General features: G+C 41.9%; 1 protein-coding gene across 1 annotated transcript in view; it reads right to left on the reverse strand.

The window, feature by feature from the left end:
* Positions 1–3150: 3150 nt before the first annotated feature.
* The window catches only part of LOC141001679 (voltage-dependent calcium channel subunit alpha-2/delta-1), a 67835-nt gene continuing 51849 nt past the window's right edge, over positions 3151–19136 (reverse strand). Inside the window, exons 23-38 of the mRNA XM_073472827.1 lie at positions 18972–19032; positions 18785–18876; positions 16639–16720; positions 16040–16102; positions 15319–15422; positions 14694–14783; positions 14513–14580; positions 14365–14403; positions 13795–13866; positions 11687–11839; positions 10413–10465; positions 9967–10022; positions 9701–9830; positions 8861–8973; positions 7677–7759; positions 3151–5148 (exon numbers count right to left, since the gene is read on the reverse strand). Coding sequence (XP_073328928.1) covers positions 5038–5148; positions 7677–7759; positions 8861–8973; positions 9701–9830; positions 9967–10022; positions 10413–10465; positions 11687–11839; positions 13795–13866; positions 14365–14403; positions 14513–14580; positions 14694–14783; positions 15319–15422; positions 16040–16102; positions 16639–16720; positions 18785–18876; positions 18972–19032 — 1370 coding nt within the window. The 3' untranslated portion in view covers positions 3151–5037. The remainder of the gene's footprint in view (positions 5149–7676; positions 7760–8860; positions 8974–9700; positions 9831–9966; positions 10023–10412; positions 10466–11686; positions 11840–13794; positions 13867–14364; positions 14404–14512; positions 14581–14693; positions 14784–15318; positions 15423–16039; positions 16103–16638; positions 16721–18784; positions 18877–18971; positions 19033–19136) is intronic.

A 19136-nucleotide genomic window follows, 5' to 3' on the forward strand; every position in this document is an offset into this window, starting at 1 on the left:
GCTGTGTTTTATGGTGATGGAAAAACAGTGACCTCTCTGCTGCTGCTTCCAGGAAGTGCACTCTTTCTTTCATAATAATAAAAAACACAAAAACAACAAATGGTGCCAATTAAAAATCTTCCAGCTAATGTAAACCACATTATATTTACCAGATTGAGGGAAGTTTATTCAGACTTGGGTTGATTGACCCTGGGGTGATGACCCAGAGGCTGCTGACGACGTTAGGACTAAATTTAGCGCTAATGGTACAATCAAAGTGTCACTGAGTTCCGAAAATAGCATTTACTGGTAAAAACCTACGTTAATGGATGTTATGTTACTATCAAAACAGTGTTAATGAACTTTAGAGGGATTTACTAACGACATGCTGATCCTTGCCGATCCAGTCACGGGTCATGTTGTTGATGCAGCATCAATCTCATGTGTCACATCCTGCAATTAGTGGAACAAACCCAAAAAGCCATGCTCAGGCTTCAACTCAGCCACCAATGAGTCATTACAGTTCCAGATTTTAAGGCTTTGGATTGGGTGAAATGTTCATTTTTGGGAAACCCAACATTATCGGTGTTCCGCAGAAATATGTGTTTTGCATTAGCAGGCAAAAAAATAAAAGCAGGAAAAACACCAAAACTGTGTTTCACAAGTGGTATTTGGTAATGAAGTTTTAAAAAACAACGTGCCATCACTCATATTAAAAGTTGCTATTGTGTAAGTCTTTGTGCTGTTTGACATCACAACAACACCAGAACAATTGCATCAACATCTTGATTGAGTCAGAATGGACTTTTCCAATCAGAACTACTCATTTTGACGGGTGAACCAAAACTTTCCATTATTATCCGCCTTTGAATTCTAATTCTACACACGTGCTCACATCTGCTATAGTAAAAGTATGGGCCAAAATTGAAGCAGAAAAAATTGAATAAATAAAGAATGTTTTGCTGACAGATTAGGTAATGATTTTTATGGTTGACTTCATTTTCTTCCCCAAACAAGTGGTTTAAATAACACAGCAAAAATATGGACTTGTTTTGTGTTTGGCCAGAGGTCTGAGACACATGCCATAAACGCAATCCCACGGTTTGATTCTGGCCTGCAACTTTTATTGCATTTCATTCCCTCTTGCTCTCCAACCATGCCTCCTGTCACTATTGACTGTCAACTATCAAAAAAAGGTCATATAGAAGTTGTAATAGAACTGAGAAAGAAAAAAGGAAGCTGTTGCATGCGCTGAACTGACTCAGTTATACTGTGATTAGCTCAGCAAACTGTAGCTCCATATGTCAGCAATGAAGACGGTAAGCTGTCTTGTGTAAAATGACTGATGCTCAGAACGAAACAAATTAAACACATACTGTATGAAAGCCAAAACAAAAAACAACTGAATTGTCATTTTTTAATGCAACTTTCATTTTAAGTGGAGCCCTTTCATTTTCTTCTTGTGGTCTTTTGACCAAATTACAAATTGAAAAGAGATGTAGAACTTGTCCCTGCTCTTTCAGCGTCTGTAACTTCTTAAGCCAGGCATGTTAAAGGCTACGACCTCGTCCCCATTTACAAGAGTATCCCGTTACAACCTCCCCCCTAGATATCACTCTATAGTACACATACGAAGACCTCCCAGTCTGACACATCTCCAAGAAAAACAAACGTCTTTATACTCTCCACTTAAAACTATCGCCGTATTGATTCTTAGATTACCATCAGATAAACACAAATACCATCAAGAAAAACGCAAGTAATGTACAAATACGCTGCAACTCTGATGTCAGCATCTGGCTTTCTACTTCTACAGAGCTGCCTGTGTCAATAATGCTGCCAGAGGCGTCACAAAATTAGAAACACAGGGAGAGGACCTCCGTCAGAACTCACTGCCATGCTGTGTCATCACACATACAGTTGAGCTTTTCATTTGGAGGAGCTTCTGTCGTCCTTCTCACTCTGGTATTCATGTGAAAATGCATGTGTGTGTGTGTGTGTGTGTGTACTGGTTTGTACTCTAGGATGAAGAAGGAAGAACTCAGCAAACAGGAAATAACTAGTTGATGGGGTTTTTAAAGGAGCAATTAGGTATTCTCCTGGGTGGGTACTTCTTGTGTACATTAATATGGGTATGACTATAGCCTCTCATGTTTGGCCAAGTGTGTTTTTATGATCAAATAAATCATTTAAAATAACCTCATTGCTTGAGATAAACAAATGTTGGACTTATTTATACATATGATGGATATACATTATACAACCTTAGGCTGGAAAGTCTATGCACTGATCCGATACCACATTATTTATTCATTAGAAACGGGACCCTGCTACTTCCGAACAGCGTACCGTACACCTTAGGTTAGCTTCTTACAAGTAGCTAACTTCAAGCACGTCCATAACATAACATCCATAAAGGGTTAGTAGTACATATACATATATTTTTTGTAATGCACAGTCCGATGCACAAAGTTCAGGTACACTGTAAAAAATATATTATTATTTTTATCAATAAGTTTAAATTTACTAATTTTTCCTGTTTTTGAAATACAGGAAAAATCCATAAAATTACAGAAATATGTTGTGAATTTACATGTTTAATGTAAAATAACACGAAAAATCTGTAACTGAATAACTAATCAAATTTCAGTCCACCAATGGACCAATTATGTTTAAGAATACCTAACAACAGGGTAACTTGACAACCCCTGAAAATCTTGTTTTTGCCGACCTTCACTGAAAAATCGTCTCACCTTCCTGCAGCTATGTAGGATTGTACCCTCGGGTGAGTCAGTGCACTGACATCACTTTTGAGTTTGGTTACACGTGCAACATAGCACACTTATGACCACACACCACCACAAAAGAAAGCGTTAAATGATTTGGTATTGGCCTGATGTTATAATGTGCAGGACTATTTGACGAAGTCGCAATCACTCACACTTACTTCGTACACAAACACAAACACAGGGAAACCCAGATGTGAGTTCACTTCCCTTTTCCAGCTGCTGTCTCTTTTTGCAGGAAGGATGACATGTTTGGTCTTCTCCCACTGGAGCCAAAGCAACATGGCCAGATGTGACGGAGTTTAAAAAAAGCACCTCGGGTCATAACAATACAACACTTTTATTGTGAATATATTATATTTGCACAATAATCAACACCATATTATAAACATTTTTCATTTCTTTCCATTTTCTCTTTTATACAGTAAATAGTATTAGTGTACAAATGTATACAAAATTTATTCAGGCTAGTCAAGTTCCACAAAAGAGTAATTCATGTACAGTATTAAAGCACAATCAGATATCGGAGGGACACGCACATGCCTGCACATAGACACGGGACCCCCGGGTTAAAACACGAGTCAACACGCGACTTTTGATAAACAGGCATAACCTGAACACTCAACACCAGCAGTTCACCATGACGGCGAGGTGGAGAGAACTCAACTTTAATCGTTAAAATGGCAAAAAAAAAGAAAGAAGGAAAACTAAAACACTTTTGTGTGATCTCTATGATTTATGGTGAAGTAAGGCAATGCAAAATTACCCCTAGCGTATTCTCAAAGTTCTCTCCAACAGGCCCTGATGCTGACCGTGGGCATAGACAGCGTTCAAACACATAACAAGCTCATCCCATGACATTGCAGCGTTTCGACACTGAGCCTTCAGCGTCTGCTTCACAGCACTTAGAGAGCAACACAAAGAGGAAACAAGCATAAGGAGGAGAGCGGCGAGGAGGAGAAAAACAAAGAAAACAGTCATTTTATTATGCTGATCTCATTCACAAGTCATCTTGGCTCCTGAGTCTGGAGATCCAGAAAGGTAACAGAAACAGGACTAATAAAGAGAGGTGTTGGAACGCAAGCTCAAGTCTGGTTTCAGTTTGTTTTTTGACCGTGGAGGGAAATGATCTTCCTCTCTCGCAATCAAAATCACTGGGTGTTCCTACAGGTGTCTGGGCCACATGAATTAGAGTAACTGCAGCAGATTTGACCCATTTCACAACATGTCACTGCACGGGCTACCCCTCTGTGCTATACCGCAGCAAGCATAGGAGCATACATGTTAAGAAAATACAACTCTGCTGCATTGTTTTATTCAGATAACAGACCGTTTGAGCTACTGAGTAGGCACTGGGAATTCGATGCATCAAATTGAAGACAACCAAAGCTGTCAGACCAAGTACAAACGTATTTGAAATTGTAATATCCTAATAGGTTTAATTCACACTGGGTGCTCTCTTACTTCTCAGCGAGGTATCTAAGGTGTCTATCTAACGCTGTAACTTGAATACTGATGTACACCCACATCGGAGGAAATCCTAAAATAAACTAGCCTGCAGATTCTCTGTAGTAGGGTTTGTGTGTGTCTGTGGTCCTCGGTAGTGTGGAGCTTTGGTGTCAGAGTATCGGTGTTGTCTTTAGCTCTGTACTGAGCACATGCTGCTACAATACAACACCTAGCTAGTCACGAAATGCTAGTTGAATTCGGAGTACAAAAGAAATGGTCGATAAATAGATAGGTACAGTACATTTAAAAACACGCGAAACAAAAGGGATATTCTTCATAGTTGCACTGGTTGCCAAAATAAACGCTCATTACAGCATAATGATTCATACGCAATAATATAATAAGCAACAAACAATATCGACGACTACACAAATCAACGCTGTCAGTGAACATACAGTCTTTGAATGATATTTAGTTGGCATAGTGGGACAACTCTTCATCCTCCGCTAAATAAATCAGAGAAACAAATTAGGCAGAATTAAAGGGTTTGGTTAGCTCTTACTCTTGCACCAGTATTAAGGAGTATATCGTGGTAATGAGTGCAGCTGAGCACAGTAAATGTGTCTCTATTTTGGAAAATGACGAGGAGGAAATGAATGAGCACCCTTTGGCATTGGAAAATGGAGATGCTGATAAAAGTGTCTTGTTGCAAATATTCTGCATACATCCCGGATGGCATAACTGAAGTGTCTTCTGGCCTCTTGTGAGATGAGATGACGATGACGTGTGCGTGTGTGTGTGCGCGTGTCTGTGTGTGTCGGGGTCATGAGTGTTGTAAAGATGTGAGGAGCCACAGCAGCAGTAGTTGGAGCCCGAGCATCGGCCAGAGACACGGGCTTAGGCAGGTCCCTCCTCCACAGTCAGAATCATCTTCCTGTTGGACCAATCAGTTGTGAACAAATTAAATAGACAGTCTCTACTTTCAGCGTACTTCTGCTAATATCAATAATCAGCAATTCATGATCATATTGTATCTTCTCTTAAAAGGTACGGAAGGTGATTCTGGAGAAAGATAGCTGGTTATTGAGTCTCATTCCCAGGCCGTCAAATAGCGGCGCTTTGGGTTGGTATTTGGCCCGAAACTCTAACACAAAGCGTCTGTATTTAGGAATAAATTTAAAACAATTGAAAACTAAACTCCTTGACCCTAATACTTAGCCCTACAACTCAGTTTTTCATGTTCACGCCAAGGGGTGGGGTGTCCCGATTTTTGTTTGGATAAAGGGGTAGGGCGGTAGGAGGTTTTTCAGAGGCACATTCAAACCAAGGTTTATAAGAACTCTCTGTCATTTCAATGAATTACGGCCCTTTTCTTTATAATAATAGAAACAATCGCTACTCGTCTGCTGCTGTCTTGGTAGCTAACTAGCTTGCTAGCTAGTGTGACATTGTCCAGCAGCCAAGTTGCTGCCGTCCACACTAACCCTTTTTCAGGGGCAAGGCGACACTGGAAAACAAGAGGTACGGGTAAAAATTCGAAATGGGATTGAGTCTATGTCTTGACCAGATCTGTTTCACTGTTTCCAGTTTTGCGCTTTTAAGCTCCTAATTTTTGAGTCTCATTCCCAACTTGTTAAATACTGATGCTTTCAAATAGTGGCTGCTCTGACCCACAATCCCAAAGTATCCATCTGATGAGTTGGGAAACCCAAGGCATCAGTGTTACTAACTTACTAACAGGAGCTTTAAGCAAACAGATATCTACCGTACAGTGACTGTGGTATCAGTCTTCTCATCTAACTCTTGCCAAGAAAGCGAACAAGCGTATTTCCCATACTGAACAGTCATTGCAGTTCTAGAGGTGTTCCCAACCTCGCTGTGCTTTTCATGTGTGTCTGTGCACACACACCTGCCCACACACTGTGTGGCTTTTTTGTGCTTGATGGGAGTATTCAGGATATCCGTGCATGCCAAAGTCTCAGGAGAAAGAGGTGGGAGTCCTCCGTATTCAAAGGGCAGGAAAGCTACGTGGAGCTTCCTCTGTTTACACCAGTGACAAAATGGACTGGCCTGGACACAAACTGTCTTCCTACGAGGAGCTGAGCCAAAAGTAATGGGACAGATGGAAAGAGGAAAAGGGACGCGGCCTACTTTTACTCTGTTCATCTACTTCCTCGGCCACAGCCTCGCCACAATATAAACACGCAGGCACATGAATTAGTAGCCTGTTATGTGTGTGATCTACGCCTTTACAACACAATGAAAGACTGAGTTCACAAAGATATGGGAAATAATTTCTCCAAATATTTAGACGTCGTATAAACTGTTCAAAGTTGGGTGGTGATGCAATGATCTCACACATGATTTATGCCCCCTCGCTCCTTTGTTTTACTGATTTAGCTCAAATGGTACAATACATGAACTTCCATCAGATCCTTTCAAGGGAATCTTTAGTATGGACGGTTAATACTGTCTGAATCAGGGCTGAATATTGCATTGCAATCCTTAAGCCCTAAATCCTAAGATCCAAATAATTTGTTTTATATATTTACAAACACAGATCTGGAATAAATTTGGTTGACAAAGCATTCAGTCACGCTAAATAAAAATACTGTGGCTGCAGATGTATTTGCACTTAGTTTTGTGATGCTGTTATAACAAAATAATTTCACACTTTTAACTTCCAAGGTTCAGTCTGGTCTCCATCTGTTGGGGTAAAAAACTGTAAAAACAGAAACAAAACAAAAGAACAAGATGCCAAAGAAAGTCATAGCGTTGTGGAAGAGAGACAGGCATGCAACAAAGAAATAAATCCCAACTGCTTAAGTGTGTTATTTTCAAATCATGTAAATGTGCGTGAAAGGAGCTTTACTGGTTGTAAAATTGGTGAGCAGTGACTCAGATATTAAAAATTAAACAAGGGAGGATTGGCTGGTCATAGTAGTGCCTGATTTGTCCTTTGCCAAGCACACTGCGATGTCCAAGGAACAGTAAAGCTCATAGAAGTTAATAATTCAGTAATGAAGCAGCATGGAGCCGTGTGAGGACACTGACCCTGAACTTAGCATCAGAAACAACAAGAGAGGTGTTGGGCCCAGTGTAGAACCTCTGCTGATTGGGCACAAGGGCTCATCCTGCCGGACGAGAGCAGCAGCCGATGGGATGCAGAACCACAAGACAAGAATGGCAGATGATGAGTGGAGAGATGACAGGAAGCAAGAGGAAATAAAACAATTGAGTGATAACGGCATGCAAAGTTAATGAAATAAAGATAATAATAAACCGATAAGTAGAGAATGAACTGAATGAATAAATGATGTATGGATCAGAGTGCAGGAGCAGGCAGCCAACAGTGTGAATGCTGATGGAAACCAGACAGAAATAGACGGAGGCCAACTGTGAAGTCTGACTAATAGAGCTGCTTCCAGCGATATTCTCTGCACATGTGTGGCTGTGTCTTACGTTTTCATTGTTGTCAAAACACACGTCCGGCCCTTTGCGATATCTGGGATTCTGAGCCAGCTCGCATGGATCTGGACCTTCAGCTGAACAGACACTCTCAGGAAAATGTGGATAACCATCAGCGGCGTTCATTTAGCACTTAAAAACAACCGTTAAACGATGTGCTGACTCTTAATTTCCCTGCCAATAAAAATCCTCATGTAGTTCCAACTCATCAGCCTTGGCTAGACATCCCCTGATTTATTTTCTTGCCGATATTTGCTGATCTTTTATTAACGTCTACGACTGCCAGGAGATGGAAATAGAAGAATTAAGAAAGGCAGTCTCTGAAATCACTGTCCATGCTACTTCATGTGTTATGGAGCTGGTGATTGCGTTTTGCCATTGTGTCCCTGATAAAATAAACACTGTATTCTGATGAACCCATTTAAATCAATCCTCATAATTAAGCCGTTCCATATGTGTGTGTGCGTATATAGGTAGTGTGGTAGAGCAGCATGTGTGCATTATATGTGTGTCGGTGTTTGTGTCGAGCTGTGTCCTTGTTAGCAGCTGGAGGCCCTTATAATGACCCCATGGTGACCTCTGATGATGACACCTGTACTGTTATAGCAACAAGAAGCTGCATTCAAGGCACATCTGTCAAACAGATATCCATATAGCAAAAATTGGTCCGGCCCAGTGACGAGCCATACGGCCCACTTGCAGTTCACCTCGGCCCAAATAAAGCAAGGAGTTACGGTCAAGAGGTGGTCCAGATCAGGTCGCCAGAACACAAGCCCATGACATAGGCCTGGATTCTGGCTACCAGATCTGGACAACCTGTGGACCGTAACTCATTGCTGTCTGTGTATCTATACACACACACTTGTATTGTACATACCCATGAACATACCTTAACCCTCTTAACCTTAATTCAACCTGATGGCATCATGCAGCCCGGATGAATTTAAACAGAGAAATCTAATCTGGGGGTAATGTGAGACAGACTTTCATATGCTGTGCATCTGGTTTACTGTTCACCCGTGGACATTCAGCAGGGACCTACTGCAAGCTCCTTAGGTGTGTGTCCTTGTATTGAGTGTTTAAAGCCCCGCTGTCATAAGGGTGATGGATGGAGGGCTAGAAAGTAAAAAGGAAGTGTAACTCTGCGTTCGATTTTTACGGGTTGAGTGAAAGGATACAGGGTTGTTCGGCCTGTCGTAGCGGTCTGGGGTCACACGACAAACACGTTGCCTTGGCATCGGTGATCAGGAACACTAGGTTGGTGTTTGGCAGCTTCTCGGCACGATACATCCTAGAAAGCACACATGGCCACACACACAGTCGGTACAGTATACCTGTGGCGCAGGGATATAATGCAGCACCAAAGACAAATTATCCACAATGGATGGCATTTGCATAAAGAGTATACAGTGTATGCATACACACGCAGGTATGAGTGCAGTAGTCCACATATGTACACAGTCATACCTCTTCTTTCCTCTTGGGATTAGCTTTTTATGGTAGTCATGAAAGTTTCTGTGTCTACAGTCGTTAACATTGGGGAGTAAAGCACCAGACACGTGGGACTCATAACACCCAGTAATTACAGCCATATTTAACCCCCTCCGACAGCCCAAATTGACAAAAGAAGGAGGTTAGAGCAAAGTGGTCTGTGACTGTGTGTTTTAGCGAGTTTGAAGTAAAGCCAGAGAGCGAAGGAAGAAAAACAGATAAAAGAGCTTTTGTGCCTTCCTCTGCAATTCCGGTCACTGACAGACCAAGGTAATCTGTGTCTGATCAGAACTCATCAGAACACAGCTGCCTGAAATCAGGCTGGAAAACAGAAATAGACCAGGAAACTAACCCTGTTCTGGACCCATCCCTGCAGACCATTAAACAGAAGGCTGTCCAGGAAGAAGATACAGTAAGAGGTGGAAAATCTTTAATAACACTTCCCATTTACAGAGCGAGTGGACTACAATAGGAGCACATACAGACTTGTTTACACATACACCCATATGAGGAAAACACTCACATACCTGGAACAGTTTCCACAGTCCAGGTTACCTGAGTAGGATCTTTCCTCAATGTCAAAGAAGTACTGAGTTTGCTCTGTAATGCAGCTTTCCTTAAACATGGCATCTGGTATGTCATCATCTGCTGACTCCGCTGGAAATCAGAGACGGGTTTAATAAAGAAACAGTGAAGGATTACTGAGAACGTGATGGGATTAAAATCGACCTCATATAAAAAAAAAAAAGCCTTATGGTTGCATTTTAACACAATCACAGCTTCAGTTTCTCACCTGCCTCTAGAAGGTTGGGAAACATGAGGCCATAGAAAAGCTGCTGGAGTATCGACCTAGACGCAGGGAATGAAAAGAAAAACATGAGTCACATGGCTGAGTCAACGGACCATCTTTAACTTATTTACATTGAACAGCCAAACGGTGTGTAATAACAACCACACATCTGTTTAGGGCTCGAGTCGCTGCTGATGTAAATGTCCAGGGACACATCAGTCATTCTATTTTAAAAATCTGGTTATATTGCAGTTGGACAGTCAAACTGATAGCGGTGGAGTATAATGTTGTGTAACTGCCCTTGTCCTACACTGACCCTCAAACAACATACACGAGCCCACTCCCAAACAAACTCCTACCCTAAAGTACAAATGTACTCCCACTCCAAAACGCACATAGAAACAAACAGAAAAAGTGCAAGAAACAAAACAGAGAACCTGAACACTCACCAGGCAGCACTGGAGGCCCACCAGCCAATGCTGAGCAAGTCTGCAATGGTAGGCTGGAGACGGACAGGAAAAGAAATTTCAAAATCAAGCAGATAGGGGTGGAAAAATATTCATTTTTTTCTTTCATTAGGCTATTTTGCACTTACTATTATGAATCTAGAAAATCAAAAACAAATGGGAAATACAATAACAATATTAGAAACTGGTATAGTGGTATAATGGTTTGTGTCAATTCCTGTTTTCTCCAGTCCCATCCCTACCAGCATAAACAATACAGTAGGCATGCATAAAATACTGCATATCGGACTGATACATTTTCCCATATATGGAATTGTATATTCTAGGCCATTTATTTGTATCGGTGAAATTTATAGCCAATAAATAGAGAATATAATATTCAGCCAAATTGCTTTCATAGACTTAACAAGCACAGCATATCCATACACTTCAATCTGTGCAGCTGTGAGTTTCAAAGTTTCAAATCACTAGTGCAGGCAGATCCCTCTTGTGTTTGTGTGTCGCTCGGTTGCTCACAGCTGGATGTAAATACCGGTGTGTATCTTTCATCAGCATGAGGGTGAGTCGATAATGAATGAATTTCCTTCTAGAGTGAACTATTCCTTTAATGATGGCCCAGATATGTCAGGCAACCCATTTTAGCATTTTTTTTTCATCCGGCAACAACAGAACAACGCCATCCGAGATCGATTATCTAGTCTCTCAACTCGTCTTTTCTACTGTCAATCACACACGCTCTACTGAGGGAGAGATCTGGTAAATGCACTGATTGTGATGTGACTGCTCCAATTTAATGTACGCCTACTTATGCCATTGTTGATGAAGGTTCTCAGTCATCCAGGTCATGGTAAATCTAGGTGCTTTATCGTAGGCAACTGGACTTGTTTCAGTTTCTTGAAGACGTTTTACCTCTCATCCAAGAGGCTTCTTCAGTTCTAACTAACTGGAGAGGAGTAGGCTGGCTTTTTACTTATGCCATTGTTTTGTACAAACCTGAAAGTGCACGTGGTTGTTGCGTTGTGGTCATTCGGTGCACGTTGGTTTTCGGCTACATACTGTAGTTAACGATAAGCTTCCTCAGTTAATGTAGGCAAAAGCGCTTCTGAAGAATGATGGTTGATTTTTGAGTCAAGTACACAGGCATTCTGTGGGAACCACTGTAGTAGGGCTCAGTAACTGCACAAGCATAAACATGTCAGTAATTATCTGCGAGTGAGTGACTGCTGTCTGACAGCTTGTGTGAGTCAGTATCTCACCACAAAGACGGAGCGGGGTCCTGCTGCAGCTTTGCTGTCTCTCTCTGGGTCGCACACAGACTGGTAGTCATAGGTCTTGTTGAAGGCGTACAGGGAGGTGTTGACCAGGTTAATCATCAGCACAGGATCCACCTCGCCAAAGAACTGACCTATCTAGACGAGTTCACGCACAAACACACACGGGCAATACAAACAAACAAACAATAAAAGCAGTGTAAGACTCAGCTTGTACAAACAAACCATACGGCTGTGTGTTATTTCCTCTGACAGGGCTTTAGAGGCTTAGCCATTCACCGTTGCACATCACCGCACTGAAAATTTGAACTTACATGCATGGTCAATTGGGATGAGCCTATTCAACTGTTTTGTGGCAGTCCATGTTAAGGGAATGGAGTCACACTTTCTTTCTACAGTCAGTCAGGCTTATGTTATAACCAAAAGACAAGTTTCAAGGTGAAGCCAGTCTAACATAGAATGGAGGTTACATATTTATAAGCCCATGGTTACAGTCAGAACCCAGTTGTCAATGGAAAACCTATTGATGAGCAATTGGCTGATTGGTTTAATTCTTTATGGGGCAGCCTTCATAGGGATGAATAAGCTTATTCTAAGTGGCGGAGAATATAAAGTGCATGAAATGTTTCATATGCTGATATGTAGAGGCCTCAACTAACAATTGTTAAACTTGTTGATTATTTTCTCGATTAATCGATTCATTTTTGATCTATAAAATGTCAGAAAACGGTGAAATACGTCGATAAGTGTTTCCCAAGAATAAGACGTCGTCCGCGAATGTCTTGTTTTGTCCACCAATTAATCAATTATGAAAATAGTTGACAGCTAATCGGTTAATCGTTGCAGTTCTGCTGAAATGTAAAGATGGTATGTAAAGAGGAGTGGCATAGCGCTGGTTCAGGGCTCTGGCACGGTTTATAGAGCTGTGGATAAAATACAAAACTTACATACGATGGCACAAAGACAGCCAAGACTAGAATTACTGCCTTGCATTTGTATGCCACTGCGCAGTAGTGGAGTTGCTATTCCTGGGCTATGGCATTGAATAATGATCACAACATTTTTTGCTGAGTATTATAATGTCATAGTGAAGTTGACCTTTTGGATATAAAATGTCATCATTCCATCATTTTATCCTATCAGACATGTGTGTCATATTTTGTCATTTTTATCAGATTAATTGTTGAGTAAGGCCAAAAATGTGTTTTGTGAGGTCACAGTGACTTTGACCGTTGACTACCAAAATCTAATCAGTTCACCCTTGAGTCCAAGTGGATGCTAGTGCCAAATTTGAAGAAATTCCCTCAAAGCGTTCATGAATAATCGTGTTCACAAGAATTGGACAGATGTACGGATAGACGGAAGGACAGACGGACATACGTACGGATGGACAACCGGGAAAGATAATGTCACACTTTCCTAACAGACACCAAATGTATAACAAGAAGTAAAAAAGACATATGAGAGTACTCATATCACAAATGCTTGAAGACTGTAAACTCTATGCCAGACGTTGTTATGGTAGAACGGATCAAAGACAGCAGATGTCCCGTCGTGACTGACGTGAAATGTTTCCGAACCCTCTGTATATCCTACCACTGACACACAGGGGCCTAAAGCAGCCCGAAAGAGTGGAGTTAACACGGCAGAGCTGACTTCTCGCGTACACGGGGGACTGACTTCACTACAGCCTCCATGACTGACTAAAACCCCTCAGAACTTTCCCTTTGATCCTCCTCCAGTGGCTAGTGCTTCACTTTACTGGAGATTTGGAAGTACTGCTTTAAGCATCTCGGAGCTAACAGGCCATTCTCATAACTTAACCGAGTTGTGAGCCCTTTATTTGACCTTTATATGGCACTGATGGATGCTTGTGACAACCGAAAGGGGAGCTGGGTATGTCGAAAGGTAGAGAAAAGCAAGAATTATGAACTCTGGCAGAGTCTGTGATTTGAACTTTTCTGACTATGTGACTACAGAAGTTTTATTGAGTGATGGTTTATGATCGCTTGCTGATCATTTAGAGAATGACAGCAGATAGGTGAGGCGTTCATGGTCACGTAAAGGTGAATAAATGGTTGGTGGTAACTCACCAGGTTTATGTACTCGTCTTGATTGGACATGAGAAGAAATCCCCCGTCGTCCAGGATCACACAGTCTACTTGCTGCAGGGTCAAACGAAGAGCAGATTAAAAATGCAATAAATCAAAAATGATGATTATTTGTAGAAATCAAACAACAACTGTCAGGACTGTAACAAGAGATGCTAATTAAGCTTAAATACATAAATGCACAGGAAGCAAAGGTATTGTCATAATGAGCTTTAATCAAGCCGTGATAAGAAGAAAAACATCTTAGAAAATATGAGAAAGGATATGTGTAAAGGAACTCTTCACCCCTGGATTGTTTTGATGTGAGTTGCCTAGATTTGGCAACATCAGACAGAGAGATGTCTGCCTTCTCTCTAATATAATGGAACTAGAAGGCACTTGGCTTGTGGCACTCAAAGCGCCACAAGTTCTATTCATTATAATCAGAGGAGGCCGAAATTTCCACCAGGGATATCACCCAAACTCTACAACTCACACCATAACAATCTAGACGCATTTTTGATTTTGTTTTCGCAGCTCTCGGATTACATTGAATAAACTGCAGTGCTGTACCTTGTCATTCCTCAGACAGCCACAGATCTCATCTTTGCACTAAAAGGTAAAAAGTGGGCCACGTAAGAAATGAGTACTTTACACCAACAGATAAAGGTGTCAAAGTTAGAGTACACGATAGAAAATAGGCATTATTAACATGACTTACATTCGCTTTCAGTGTAGCATTCATGAAAATGTTCATCCAGAATGAGATATTGAGTTTCACTCCCACCACTGCGGAACAAACCACAAAACAGGCAGGGGTACAACTTTTGTGAATAGCTATTGAGTCTTTTTTTTCTCCTGCAACACAAGAGGCAATCAATCTGGTATTAGGGAAGACCGACCTGCTGGTTTGAGTGTGACTTCGTCAATTGTGAGGTCCACTGCTTTGCTCACCAGAATACCTGACTCAGAAACAGGCTCCCTGCTCTCCGCTGCAATTGAGAAAAGGGATACACAGGGGAACCAATAATCGTGGCAATTTAACCGAAATCATGTTTAAAAGGAGATGGCAGAGAATGTGAATCGCAGTTTAAATGTAAGCAATCGCTATCCATTGTGGGAAATTCCATACATTTCTAGCTGCTTGTAATTTATGTGCGTGGAGTGGAGTCCGTGTAGCCAGTACATGTGTTAATCCAGTCAAGTGTAGCTGTAAGCACGTACGGCTCCATTACACTGACGTTTGCCTGTCCTGATGTCTGCTAGAGAGATCAGTGCAGATAACAGGAAGTATACGGAGCAGGAGGGAGGGAGGGAGGGAGGGGATGATCGCTGAAAGACACAGCGGGAAAAAGGCGAAGGATAAAGAGAGTGATATCAGAGGCCTGAGAGTGTGATCTTTGCCAGTGGGGTTGGGATGACGTCCAACGGCAGAGAGCAGGATAGGCTCGGTGCCAGGCCACACTGAAGAGCGTCCCGCAAAAACACTCGCACACACACACATTGGGAACCTGTCAGAAAACTTACTGTTGAAAGATGGAGCTGTGAAAATATAAATTTCATTGTCCAGGGTCCTTTTGTAGAAGCTGGACTCGTATGTCTCGGGATTCTCGGTCCACTCTTCCCCAGCACTGAAAAACATTAATGCAGTCACGTAACATTATATATGGACCATTATAGGCATAAAACACCAAGCGAGTGTGTTTGATCTATTTAAACAATTTATATTTGCATCTCCAGCCAAATATTAGTCATCGGAATAAGAGTCACGCCCAGTCAAGTTGATATATGTGAAGGGCATGATCCAGTAAAAGCAATAACTGATTGTATTTCATGTTTTATCGTCAGGAGGAATGAGCATCCATCTTCAGTTGGAATGTTATATTCTGACCAAGCGGAACCCCCAAGTGTAGTTCAGACAAAAGCAGCAGCAGCGGGGAAATTGAGGAAAATGAGCTGCGCTTGGCTGCTGGATCTGTGGATTTGACCCGTGTCCCGTTCTGGCCTGGCAAGCTCTGCGAGTTCAGCCTAAAGTGTCTAATCCTCTATGTTCAGGAAAATAACCCAGTGGAGCAGGTGAGTAAAGCAGCCAAAAGCGATCGACCTAAGAGTATTACTGTCTGTATCCATTTTCATCTCACACGTTTACACCGCCAGATTTTTGGGCATTGGCTTCCCGTGCTATTTTACGACGCCAAGCGCAAACGCTGAGAAGAAGAGAAAACTGAGAAGACGGAGGGGAGAGTACCTTCTTGGGTAGATTCTTGTGATTCCTCCATCTGTTGCCACAAACCTGGCCACTATCCCATCCCTGAGAACATGGGAAAAACAACGACCAATCAAACATTAAAGTCAATCGCACACATTAGAAAAAAAGCGTTTGTGAACTGTGACACCATGCTGCAGATGTGACGCAGATCGTTTTCTGCCCACAGTCACTTGTCTCTATATGTCCTAATGTTAAACAGATACCCTGCGGCGTATGTGTAAGTGTGCATTCAGATTATTTCAGACAAGTGGATATACCATGAAAGGAAACGCACTGCTGTAATTAATTTATTTTCCTCTCAAAACAGCATGTCTTGGCAGAGCCCGGGGTGGTTGGGTGTGATATGCATTTTGCGCTTTGCTTTCATCACATTTTGCTAGTTAGTTGTGATCGATTTGCCAAGAGTAGAAAAGAAAAAAAAAACTCTGGCGCAGTTAGTACGAAAATTGTGCATGAAATGAGTGTCAGCTATGGTAGTAGAAAGCAGCAGGGTACACATGCAACACAGATTTCCATATAAGAAGAAATATATCTTAGCATCGCTTTAAACAGAGGAGAGCGGAAGGTTCAGCACTCACACTGTCTGCTCGCTCCACAGTTTGACCAGTTCAGCTGTCAGACCTGCATCCAGGATTAGTCGACTCACCAGGGACACGTTACCTATGGGTTACAGGCAAGATACGTTTGACATTAAAACACCACAGTTACAGTATTTAGAAGGGTTTACAAATCTGGGTGGAGAAGATGATATGTTATACTTTTGACTACTGATGCGCCACTAAACACTGTACTTAACCCAACATTTTTTTTCAGTACATCTGACTGAAGTGATGATTAAATGTATATGGGGGAATTCTGGCTGAAAAACAGCAGGTATGTTCAGCCAAAAGCTTCTCTTCAGATAAATGAGGTGGAGGTCACTAATCAGGAAATCATCCATCAGGAAGATATGTTTTTGTAGATCTTCTCTAAGTACCAATGGACCGGCAGATAGCAGGAAGTATTTTGTGAAGGATTGGCTGTTGACGCTTTAGGAGAAAGATGATGCCAAGTAGGGGTGGGCTATCTGACGGTTTTATAATCAAGATGGACCTCGAGGTGTCCACACCTTACTGACTACCAGATCCGCAACTAAATGGCTATGCTGATCGGACGAATCACTTCACATTGCTCTTCCCTGTAAAGCTGTAACTGTAAAGCAAGTAATCTCTGTCTGTCTGTATGTATGTTATTCGCATACTGTCTCTCTAGAACCGTTTATCCGATCTACTTCAGGATGCCTCTCTCATTGGACCGGTTCAGACAGTACCGATGTAACCGTCCAGGTTTTAAATCATAAATATCAAACAGGTTAGACATTATGAGTCTATGAGTAGTTCAGAAGGCTTAAGTTTGGATCTGTAAACCCCTCGCATTACCAGATCATTTGTGCCAAGCAGCATGTTTGGAACAGGCACTGTACTAGTACTGTAAATAATGCGATGTGAGTTATAACTAGCAGCCTGGTGGATGAGGAGCTTGTGCCAAATACGAACTAGTACAATACTGTGTTTTAATGGAGAAATTCATAAGCTATTTCAAGCATTTTTTAAGATTAAGGAAACGAGACTGCAATTTAGATTCAGGACCATGATTGTGATTAAATAGATGTAGATGTATAAAGATAAATGTAGTAGAACTTCTTAAAGTAACGTGAGCGCACCTGTGTCCAAACCTTTTCATAAACACTCAACAAACGAATTGCCACAACATATTGCACAAACAGCATTAAGAAATTGAGCGTAGCGTTAGTTCTGGCAGGCCACGACGTCAAGCTCTAACTGCATAGCTGTCATCACCGGCGCAGATCAGCTGATGGCTCAGCTGACTCTGCGTGCCCGCTCCCTATTGGGAAATTGCATTAAGAGCGGGGTATTTAATCTGCTCTCGCCCGACCCTCCTTCCTGCTTCCTCTGCTGCTGGCACTTTCGCAACCCACCTCCACCCCAGCTCCTCCTGTAGTCACGTTGGTTGCTCTGCTCTGTCTGGGTTTTCTTTTGCTGCTGCGCTCCCTGCTTATGCCGTTCATGATGGCTCGTGAAGGGCAGGAAGGTGCTCTTCCTGCCTCAGGCTTTCCACGCAAGCGCGTGGAAGAGCAGGGGGCCCCAGAACAGTATCATACCGCCAAATAAAACTGTGCAAGTAAATAAAGATTATTTTGACAAAAGTGGTCCTGACTGAAAGGCATTAATGCCTGAGTGTGCAGCTTGACCTCAGGCTAAAATGGATCAAGGATACCTCGATCCATTAGCTGGATGATGGTGGTAAGCCATATTAGGAAGACTGATCCATTAGATGATGACAAATCAAGCATCGTGAGTCATTGTGTAGCATGACAGCATCAGGCTTCTAGGAAACTCAGTGGATCAGGCTGACATCACTCTGCTTAGATCGTGCTGACCAAAGTCATGCTCTGACCTTCAGATGCTGACCATCGTGAGTGGGAAATGCCACCATGACTAATAACAGTAAGACATAACATGCAAGTATACATACACACAAACTTCCACTCTCATTACTGTAAGCACTGCAATGCAAAACACTATTTATTGATTTTGGTGACATTGTGAGGGTCACTGTGGTATTAAAATACTCACACGAATGCAAAACAGTGCAGCAAACTGACATCACTACCAGTGCAAATGTGTCCGGTGAAATAACAGTGAACAAAGATGCATGACTCACATGCATCTGGAGTGTTTCTATCAATGTACTGGCTGAAGTCGAGGAGAAACTCGGTGTTGTTGAGTGACAACTTCAGCTCTTTGCAGTACTCCCTGAAGAAACAGTATTGATCAGTTTCAATCTCAGACACTTGTTTCGTTTCCTGTATTGTGACAGCCGGTTGGACAATAGCGTCGGGATCACTCACCTCGGAGCGATGTAGGTGTAACCATACTCATCGAACCTCTCCAGCTGTATGGTTTCCATGGCTTTTGAAAAACATAGAAAACACCTGGTTTAAGCTCATAAGACTGTGGGTATTCCACACAGCGGATTAAGTGTGATCTCTATTTATGAAATGATGTAAAATCCC

The sequence above is a fragment of the Pagrus major genome, chromosome 8, assembly GCF_040436345.1.
Source record: "Pagrus major chromosome 8, Pma_NU_1.0".
Classification (NCBI taxonomy): Eukaryota; Metazoa; Chordata; class Actinopteri; order Spariformes; family Sparidae; genus Pagrus; species Pagrus major.